Source organism: Polyergus mexicanus, unplaced genomic scaffold, assembly GCF_030449975.1.
Source record: "Polyergus mexicanus isolate NDT 795.1 unplaced genomic scaffold, iyPolMexi1.0 SCAF_11, whole genome shotgun sequence".
NCBI classification, from domain to species: domain Eukaryota; kingdom Metazoa; phylum Arthropoda; class Insecta; order Hymenoptera; family Formicidae; genus Polyergus; species Polyergus mexicanus.
The window spans coordinates 5,120,629-5,131,939 of record NW_027223331.1 but is presented as its reverse complement, the minus strand read 5'-3'; the positions used below and the strand labels follow the sequence as shown (position 1 = coordinate 5,131,939).

General features: G+C 28.4%; 1 protein-coding gene across 1 annotated transcript; it reads right to left on the bottom strand.

Annotated features, from left to right (window-relative positions):
• Positions 1-683: 683 nt before the first annotated feature.
• On the bottom strand, positions 684-10,966 carry LOC138937526 (transferrin-like). The gene is made up of 9 exons (XM_070303887.1): positions 10,801-10,966; positions 7,493-7,729; positions 4,462-4,758; positions 3,877-4,037; positions 3,606-3,712; positions 2,714-3,118; positions 2,139-2,605; positions 1,291-1,406; positions 684-1,179 (listed from the first exon to the last, which is right to left on the bottom strand). The coding sequence occupies exons 1-9, from the start codon at positions 10,856-10,858 to the stop codon at positions 853-855; spliced, it is 2,175 nt and encodes a 724-aa protein (XP_070159988.1). The 5' UTR covers positions 10,859-10,966; the 3' UTR covers positions 684-852.
• Between the last annotated feature and the right edge of the window lie 345 nt (positions 10,967-11,311).

The following is an 11,311-nucleotide window of genomic DNA, read 5'->3' as shown; positions in this document are numbered from 1 at the left end:
GAGATGTGAAAAAACTCGTTGTATGCGTAAATTCACCACAATCTTTTTGCATCCGGATATCTGAATATTTCGGATACAAAGAAATTGTGAATTTACGCAATTGCAAATTGAGTTTTTTCTTATTTCTCTTAGATATTCTCTGTCACTGAAGGAAGTCGAATGTGTACTGAAAAATTTACATTTTATAATTTCGTTATTATTATAATACAGAAAAACTATATACACGCTAGATCCTGACTCTTATAGGCCTAATTTCTTATTATTTTTTTCATATATTAAGGATATTATGTCGATAAATATACATAAAGCATTACTGCATATATATTATATTGCTATGTTGCAGCAATATTATATTGCAATATTTCTGTAGGCGGACATTTTGTTGTTGCTACAATATCATAACAATGTTGTAGCAACATTTCGCAATGTTTCTGCAATGTTGCAATCTTGCAGAAAAATGTTGCTGCAATGTTGTTGCAATCTTGCGGTGCTGTATGGGTTATATATATATATATATACTTTTATTGAATTATATGTATATATAGTATACATATCGAAGCTCAAAAACACAAATTTTCTTGTCCAATGTAACGAAAAGTCTTTGAACGATAAAGAAATACTATATGTATACACATATGTGCATTAAGAAGGTTAAGAAAAGAATAAATAGAAATTTCGGTGAATAGAAAAGTAATAATGTTTGTCTTTATTCTCTATTCTGCAACGTACAGAAATATAACGGTGACGCTTTTATCTTCTAGAAATGGTATAAAAGTTGGTCAATATTTAATAATTATAATTAAAAGTATATGACAATCGCGTGCAAATTTGAATTAATTATTAATAATGCGATTAATGTATGTGATTGAAAAGAAAGTGATAAAGGGTAATTAGAGCAATAAGGACGAAATTGGTAGTGGCCAGAAACGAACCAGTCGAGCATTCGTCTACATGACTAAATAGCTCTTTATAGGCAAGCACTGATTTCTTCGTCGATGATGTAGTAACTAAACCGGATGTCGAATCTTTGAACAAGAGATCTAGCGTGCCGTTGAATGGGCTGTAAATGCGAATTGGTCTCCGAGGGCTCACGCGATATCCTAGCCAATCTTCTATCTTGAGTAAAGCCAAGACGGTGTTCGTCCTAGAAATCTGCGTATCATTTTTGCGACCAACAAGCTAAAAGAACATTGCAATTTATTCATCTTTATACGCAGATACGCACGCACACGTACATATATACATATATTAAAATCGTATATTAAATAATTCTTAAAAAATTGTACCTACTTCACTATCAATTGTCACTGATAATGCGCAAAATTCGTCAAATATAAATCCTGGAAGCTCAGCCAAACTTCCATTTTTGCACAAGATACGATACATATACGGATCGATGTCGCTCTCTGCAAAAAATAATAATTAGTTATAAATATTTTAAATTTAAACAGACAGAAATGTTTTCAACAGATATAAATGTTTTCTTTTTTTCATTGTATTTATAAAAATAGATAACTTTTTATCGCGCGATTATACAGGGTGTTCCAGACTTAGACCGACAAACTTCGGGAGGTTATAAAGAACACCAAAACAAGCCAATTTTGCCAATAAACCCGTATCCACAAATCAGCCGTTTTGGTATTAGAGAATCAAAGACTAACAACCTCGAAAATCCAAAAATTCTGATTTTAATGAAACTTTACACACAGGGGGGAGAGAGAGGGCAAATAGATGAATTTAGAACTTTTCAGTTGCAACCCAAAAACGATTCTGAGAGATCAAATCACTTCTCATATGTAGAGTGGCTTTTTGTTTCTCTCGATATATCTCGAAAATTATTCGAAATATCAAAAAATGTTTTATACAAAAATTTCATGGTGAAAATACCTAATCTAACCTAACCACATTAATAAAATTTTGAAAAAATAATTTTTTTTCAACGATTCTTGCCCTTGTTAGTCTCCGATTTTCTAGTGCCAAAACGACTCATTTGCAGTCACGGGTTTATTGACAAAATTAACTTGTTTTGGTGTTATATACACTTTATAAATCCCTAAACCTTATCGGTCGAATAATGAGAATGAATATCTATATATTTATAATATATGGTCTATCTATAAAAATAGATTGCTTCATACTGATGATATTTGCCGCTTCGACGAATGCCACATCGCCCACTCCTTCGCTGAGACATCGCATGGCTCCTTTGTCGTTATAATAGGGATTAGTTTCATTTACCGCGCAAGAAGTATTATTTTGATACCGACATGCTGAACAGAGCTTGGACGATACATCTGCGGAAATAGCAGTGCGCGCATGATCGGCGTCTTCTATTCCGGGAGTACAAGCGCCAGACAATAATTTGGACACCAATAATGAATAATCACAGGATTTAGATGAAATAATGCCATTCGTTCTTGCAATATTGGTGAAACTTAACCAACTAATTCCACCGTATTCTGGAAAACATGCTTTTCTATTTTTTAGATCGTGAAAATTTTTTATTGGATAGACGTTATCCTTAGATTGGCGCACTACCGCGATTATCACGCTATTCTTGTCCATCTCAGTTTCGCTATACAGGATCGTTGATAGATTATAAACCCTGCATAAATAAAAAAAAGAAGAAGATATTAAATAATATTGTAATAAATTTTAAATGCGTAAATGTTCTCCTCAAATTTTTAATAGATATTCCAAAATTTTTGCTTACGTTCGCGCCAAGTAACCATAGTTGGAATCGATGGTGATTATGTCTGCTCGATCTTCAGCTATATCGCGAAAACATTCAAATGTGGAATTTGATCTGATGCAGGAAATGCTCGGTTCCACACCAAGAGTTCTCGCTGCTTTCGCCACCCATGTGCATTTATTAGTCTCTAAATCACTAATAGTGCACCAACGAATGGTTTTACCGCAGGTCTCAATATTTGAGATATCAATTTCTCTTCCTTTACTTAAGTACGTAGCCAGAGACATTTCCGTAAGATCGATAGCCCAGCTATCCTCTTGTATAATTCTATTTAAAACAATTTTCCAATCATTTTCTTTATATCCAAATAGAAACGACGAATTCAACCATTTCAACAAATCACTCTTAAGAGGCTTCGCAATTTCCCTGAAAAATAAAAAAATTTGTGAACAAAATAATCAAACAGATTATTAAAAAGAAAAAAATTATTGTAAGTATGAAATCTCCTATTTCTCTCTATTCTTACATACACATTTAGCTTAAGAACATAATTAAATATCAAATATAAAATTTAAAAAATCACTTTAAGCTATCTTTAATTTTGAATAAAAAACGAGGGGCTATTCATTCAAGAAATCATTGAAGCACTCCGGTATAAAATCAAAATTGGAATCACCAGAAATCGGTTTCGATGATTTCAAAAATCACTGATCGGATCGTATGAAATCACGTTAAATCACATGGTTTTCTAATTGCTTGAAATTGATAAAATCATTTGAAATCGACTTCAATCTGAAATCACTTGTTCGTCGCACTTACTAGTGCATAGCCTCTCGATAAAAAAATTATTTTTATTTTTTTCTAATTTTTTTGTGTAAATTGATGTAAATCATTAATATTGTTGTTTACTTACTTTCTAGCTGCGACAACACTCCATGGTTGTTTAAGCCACGCACAAGGAGTGTCGGTTAAAGGAAGAATGTTACCATTTGGACATAAAAACTCGAACGACGCGTTTGTCTGAAACATACATAGGATAATGCGTAAGTAATAAAATAATCAATAATATAATTAAAAAGAATAAACAAATATAAATTTATTAATACACAGTGACTCTTATCCAAAATAATTTTAGAATTTGAGATGAAATATATATCCATATGTTAAAAACAGAATCTACTTACTCTGAGATATTCACGAACGTAGCTGAGCGCTACATATGCGACTTTGCCATTACGATGAGTTAGACATTCCAATGCTCCTAAATGACCGTGTTTTTCCATATTATTGTAAATACAAGCTGTTCGGTCGTCACAAAGATCGCATAGTTCTGGATACTTATTTTCTGTGAAGAAAAATAGATATTAAATATTATTATATTTGCATTAATTTTTTAGAAATTGTTAACAAAACTTAAAAGAATCTGCAATTAATAGCATTATTTCAGAAGACATAATACAATGAGAAAAAAAAAAAAAAATCTGGTGTAAAAATAAAGATAAATATATGGATGAAAAACGAGGCAGATAATTTCGTTAAATTAAGACAAATTATAAGTTAGATTAGCTCATTGAATCATGAAAAATTGCGATTATCTTAAAATAATAAATCTCAGAAATCAGAATAGCAATCCTTAGTAATTCAAAACATATATTGTTAGAAATTACGATTTCCAATATATGTTAAATTTATAGTAATCTCTGTGATGTGTAAATGTTTGAATATCGATTTATGTAAATTTTTTTTCCTATATGAATCTCTCGACTTACTTAGTTCTTGATCGAAGGAGCTGTCAGCAGTCCATTCGCCTGGTCTACAAGCTTTTCCAAAGAAATCTTTAAGATTTCTAATCTCATTTTCGATGGTAGTTACATTTTCTTGGCAACGCGGACGATTTACAGTGTTTTCAAAATATTTGAGAATGTAATCATTCCACCATTGAGATTTACTAAAACCAGGATGGCAAAAGCCACCACCTTTCAATTGTTTCAGGCGTTCACCAGGGCTAACGACTTTTTGCGTAAAATCTGCAGGAACCACTGCCACTGTTTGAAATTCGAAATCCTCTGCAAAAGTTAAATTATGTTTATATATATTCATATATTTTTATAATTATTATAAATATATGAGAATTCTACTTTTGCTTTTAACAATTCTACTATAAAAAGTATTGTGCATTTATTCTAATGTCAACACTATCATCATTCAATATTGCCACTATTAGAAAGTATAATTCAAAATGTTTTAATTTATTTTTAATAAGAGATATTTATTTATGATTTATACATATAATCTATAATGGTAGGAGATTAAAAAAAGTTACACATTTTAATTTATACATATATATACAATATATATATGTGTGTGTGTGTGTATGTATGTATATACATATATATACAGGGTGACCCACGTAAAGTGTTACAAGCTAATAAATCTAAAAATATTTGTCAAATCAAAAAATTGTTTTAATAAATTATAGTAACATGTGCACGTAAACGTTTTTCTAGACGAACAAATGCCATATGTGATTTTTTAAAATCATAACGTTCAAAAAATAGTTAAGCTGCACGCCGGGCATTTTTCTGACATTCTCCGAGAATTAGCAACATATCAACTTCTACGTTAAATCGAGCCATATTTTTCGAAATTCATACCATGAAAGTTAACATAAAACTGACTGAATGTACACAAAATAATATTTTCGTTTTACCTATGAAGTACGTACTCTAAATCTTCTAATAAACAAAAGCGATCTTGATTGTAACCGAAAAAAATAAACACAATAAACTACACATTCATCATAAAGACGACCAAATTTACGAAAGAAAATTTAAAACGAAGAATGGACAACAGTTCGAAAATTTAATAAATTTAAAAAAAATATGAAACTATGAAATCTTTCATTTGATTTATGATTTTATTTATTAATTTGAGTACATTCTATTTTAAAGTTTAAACGTTCATAACTTTTGATAGAAGCATTTTTCAAGCAAGAAAAATGTTTCAGATAAAAGTTGCTTGTTTTTTCCTGCGAAATCCAAATTTGTAACCATTTATAAGGGTACCATTTGAAATTAAGAAGTTACCGCACCCTTTCTTAAAAGGGGGGGGGGCGGGGGCGGGAGCAACTTGGTATTTATATAGTTAGAAAGACCCCTTGAATCCATGAAACTGTGTCATGAACAATTTTTCGATCCAACAAATATTTTCTGAGATATTGCTTTGTAACACTTTACGTGGGCCACCCTGTATTGTATATATACAGGGTGTTCTAGATCACCCGTACACCCCTTTTCTTTCAAAAACTAAGCATTTTAGAGAAAAAAATGCTTTGAACAAAAGTTGTATGGTTTTGAGGGGAACATAAGATCGTGTCATTGGTTTAACCTTGGATGGCATCGTTAAGGTCAAGTCAAGGACATCTTTAATTTCTTAAATAGAACCCCCTATTTTTTATTGCATATTCTTATAGCTTACCTCGAGAGCTTTCCAAAACACTATAATAATGTATTTTTTCATTAAGTACTTTTTAAGTTTTTTTATATAATATTTTAATCTAACATATTTTGATATAAAAAATTAAATATCTTGTAAAATATTTAGTTTTCGATAATCTTACTGTAATACTTTTATGTACAGAATAATGAGACAAATCAATTTAGTATAAAAAATAATTATTTTTAAGAAAATTATTTACAATGTATTTTTTAAAACAATTATTTGTTTCTTTTGCACTAATTGATTTGTCTCATTATTCTGTACGTAAAAGTATTACGGTAAGATTATCGAAAACTAAATATTTTATTATATTTAATTTTTTATATCAAAATATATCAGATTAAAATACAAAATAACTCAAAAAGTACTTAATAAAAAAATACTTTGTTATAGTATTTTGGAAAGCTCTCGACATAAGCTATAAGAATATGCAATAAAAAAATAGGGGGTTCCATTTAAGAAATTAAAGGTGTCCTTGACTTGACCTTAACGATGCCATCCAAGGTCAAACCAATGACATCATCTTATATTTCTCTCAAAACTATACAATTTTTGTTGGAAATGTTTTTCTTTAAAATGCTTAGTTTTTGAAAGAAAAGGAGTGTACGGGTGGTCTAGGACACCCTGTATATGTGTGTGTGTGTGCGTGCGCGCGTGCGCGCGTCGTGTATATATGTGTATATATATATATATATATATATATATATATATATATATATATATATATATATATGGATATATTATATGAATTATACTATTTTGCTTAAATTTAAATTATTAATTTTCTGGTTGATAAAACTTTATATGTATTAATCTTAAATCATTTTATTTCTCACTAAATCTCTCTAGTTTATTTTGAAAAAAAAAACGAGGAACAAAAAATTTAAAAAAATGGAAGTTTTATATATGTATTGTATAAACAGAATTTTATAGCGATAGTTCAAAAAATATATTCTATCTAATGATTATTATATATATCCAAAATATCAATAAAATACACGAGAATAATAATAATAAACCGTTAAATTCGTTGCGACGCCGATTATAACATTATCAAGTTAAAAATACGTAGTGGCACTTGGAAAAATGCCAATGATTTTAAAATCATCTTGAAGATGACCTTAAGAGGGAAACAAGTTGCTCGTACATTACTTGTTTCTTTAAACAGCAGAATTTTTTTCGTGCTTTCACCTTCTTCTATTTACATTTTACACGATGAGGGAATCTAATAGTACTGCACTTAAAAATAATCCAATATAATTTCTTTTTGTTACAGAATATTTCTTTAAAGTTCTCTACTACCTTCCAGCTTATCCCTGTGTCTTAATTGAAGAATAGGTAGGATGTCCAACGGATAGAATTGATATGCCAACAAGAGTTCTTCCGCATTGAAAACGCCGAAATCGGCCGCTCCTTGGACTAAGCGAATAGCGCATTCAGCACTGTCCGCTACACGTAAACATGATACTTTACTTTCCCCTCGTTGCAGAGCGTAACACGCGTCATCACTTACAGTATCGACAGGTGCGCAGAGTTTATCTGAAAAATTGGCGAATTGATCGATGAATAAATTCGATTATTGACGAAATTTCTTAGTGTTCTTGAAGCTCGTAGAAATCATCGCGTGTATATTTGCAATGTAAATGTATAATAAAATTATGAAAGCTTTAAAAACGAAAATTGAAAGAAGACAATTGACAAAAATACGGTTGATTAATATATACAACAATTAAAATTTTTGGATTAATATAATATATAACTGATATTTAATATTTAGAAATATCATGATTCTGTATAAAGATATAATGATATATGTAAAGGTTGTGTGACTTCTTAATTTATAAGAAGATAAATAAACGATCTTTTATTCATCTCTGTGGAGAATTTTTATATAGAAAAATATTATTTAATTTTTACTCAGAAATATTATATTTGATTTTTGTTTAGAAATATCAGCATTATCATTGGCTTATTAATATTTTAACACTATTTACAATTATTTATTTATATAAATCTAATATATTTATTTCTATGTATTCAATTGTTAAAAGTAGGAAGTGAATTTAAATTTTTTACATAATTATATTAATTTTGATTAATATAGTTTATATTAACTTTGATTAATATAATTTTACATTTAATTGTTTTAAAATGTATTATATTATTACTGTTATGTAAAAAAAATTAAATTTTTTGTCCATTACTTTTAATAGTTATATACAAATGTATATAATATTTTTAATAACTGATTTACATTTAATATAACTGTATTATTAAAATAATAAAATAAAATAATTATTCAAAAATTCTATCAGAAACGATAATCTTTACTTTCAAAATTTTTAGCGTACTTTTAGCAATCTGATTCATATTTGTTTCATGCTTTCTCTCTTTTATCAAGGTCTTTTATCAAGCGTTATTTTTATCTTAATAATTCGATTTTGCGTTCACCACGTTATGTGTGCGCGTGTGTATATGTGTGTGTACATATATAATATTGAAATATGATACGTAGAGAGAATCTCATCGATATAAAATGCATTATACAGTTATTATAAAAATATTCATCATATAAAATAATAATCGTATTTTATATCGGCAAGACTATGTATCAATTTCAATGAAATCAATCAATCACTATCAAGATATCTATTTATTTAATGATAGTGTCTAATAATGCAAAAAATATGCCATAAACGTTATCGTAAATTTCTGATTCAAACCTTTTCAAATTTTATCGTATACATTCTCAAATATTAATATCTTGTAATATAATGGAATAAAAAATTATTATTATTTATATAATTAAAATTACTTTATTATTATTTATATAATTAAAATTACTATTATTTAAAAAAATATATATATACAATATATATTATCTTCCTTTTCTTCTAATGTAAGATAATAATTAAAAAGTTCTGCACAGAATATCTTTCAGACGTTATTTTTAACTTCCCATACAGCAACGCAAGATTGCAATAACATTGCAGCAACAGTTTTCTGCAAGATTGCAATATTGCAGAAACATTGCGGAAATGTTGCTGCAACGTTGTTATGATATTGCAGCAACAGTAAAATATCCGCCTACAGAAATATTGCAATATAATATTGCAGCAACATAGCAATATAATATATATGCAATAGTGCTTTATGTATATTTATCGACATAATGTTCTTAATATGTAAAAAAAAATAATAAGAAATTAGGCATATAAGAATCAGGATTTAGTGTGTATATAGATTTTCTGTATTATAATAATAACGAAATTATAAATTGCAAATTTTTTGGTACACATTCGACTTCCTTCAGTGACAAAGAATATCTAAGAGAAATAAGAAAAAACTCAATTTGCAATTTTATAAATTCACAATCTCTTTGTATCCGAAATATTCAGATATGCAAAAAGATTGTGGTGGAATTACGCATACAACGAGTTTTTTCACATCTCTCTTGTCTTTATATAATCTTAAAATTTATTTATTAAGATCTGAAGTATCTTGCATATTAGAAAATTGTTATCAAATTTTTGATTTTATATAAGAATGGAAACTATTATTGTAAATAAATTCTTAGTCCAATGTCTCAAGTCCCATGTATTGGGGTCACATCATACGACTTAAATTAACAAAAAATAGTTATTATATCTTTTTAATCTTACTAGCTGCTCTTTGTAAACTTTATATAATCATCATGATTAAAAATTAAATGCGGAACATGCGCCGCATAGTGGTAAACGAATGAACTAGCGATTATTGAATACTTTTTTTGTAATATTTTCGGAATGTTGCTGTAACATTGCTAAAGTTATATTGTAAAATAATGTCTTTGCAATATTTCTGCAACATTAAACTGCAATATGCAATATTACAATGTTGCAGCAATGTTGTTGCAAGCTTCAGTGCTCTATGGATTATGCACATGTAAAAATATGTAATTTTTATTCTCATTGTTTTTATTCCATTTAAAATTTTTCTTTATATAAATATTATTATATCAACCATTTTTGTCATTAAAAGTATGCTTGAAATTTTTACGTATCCATATTTAAAAATTGAAAAAAAACTGTGACTGAAAGTTCTATTATATGATATATTTTTAGCATAAATTATTAAAAAAGTTATACATATTTTTTTGTATGATTCTAATGTTATAATATATGCTATAAGCAATACAAAATTGCGATTTTCTTATCAATATGCAATGAATCGGACTTTGCTATCAATATAAAATGTATGATACGCAAAGCAATTTTTTTTTTATTTGCAGAATATTCCGAGAAGAATGATAAGGATTAAATGCAAATATATTTAATATTACATAGATTTTTTTAATATCAAATAACTATTAGAAGTATTTCTAAAAGTTTATTAAATTATGTAATATATATATAAATTATGACACACACAAAACATACAACATTTATTATTTAATTTTAATTAGTATATTTCAGTTTTTATAGTTTTATATTTTCACGTAGAGATTATTCGTCATAGAATCGAGCCACATACTATAAAAATATAGTAAATTTACTATACCTGTTTAATAGGTAGATTTTAGTGAAAAGGCAAAAATAGATGAAATGTTTTAATAAATTAGGTTTACTTACATTCTTGCTGCGCACATGCAACCCCAAGAAGCAGAATAACCCAAACGATATTTCTCATCGTCGATCTGAAGACAATATCCAGCAACAGTTTGATACAAACTGCCACAGCGATTGAATGTTCTTTCTAACGTGGATGGCAAGAGCGGAACTAGGTGTGTCGTTTGCCTCTTCGTACGAACTTAATGATAAGAAGTTCCCGATAACGAACGCACACACCCTGTATATACATACTGTTATATGATCGCTTCTGCAATCGCATTGCCCTATCCTTCAGAGATCGAACCGTTGACGCAAAGCATGAATCAACGATTACGAGGGAACAATGTGACATTCATCTCACAAACCCATTTCACAAATATTTTATAATTTGACTATATTTCTTTTTAAATCTATCATTGTATTTTATTTTCTCATCAAAATAAATTGAATAAAATTGAATAAAATCGAATAAAGATTTTTTGGAATTTTCTCGTGTATACATTAGCTTTAATTACGTCATGATGAAAGATAC

Excerpts from the sequence above, each read along its gene's own strand:
- LOC138937526 (XM_070303887.1), bottom strand. The coding sequence starts at position 10,858 with ATGAGAAATATCGTTTGGGTTATTCTGCTTCTTGGGGTTGCATGTGCG. Across the intron at positions 3,713-3,876 it reads ACGTTCGTGAATATCTCAGA|ACAAACGCGTCGTTCGAGTT; the intron begins GTAAGTAGATTC and ends TGTATGTTTCAG. Across the intron at positions 2,606-2,713 it reads TATGGTTACTTGGCGCGAAC|GGTTTATAATCTATCAACGA; the intron begins GTAAGCAAAAAT and ends TTATTTATGCAG.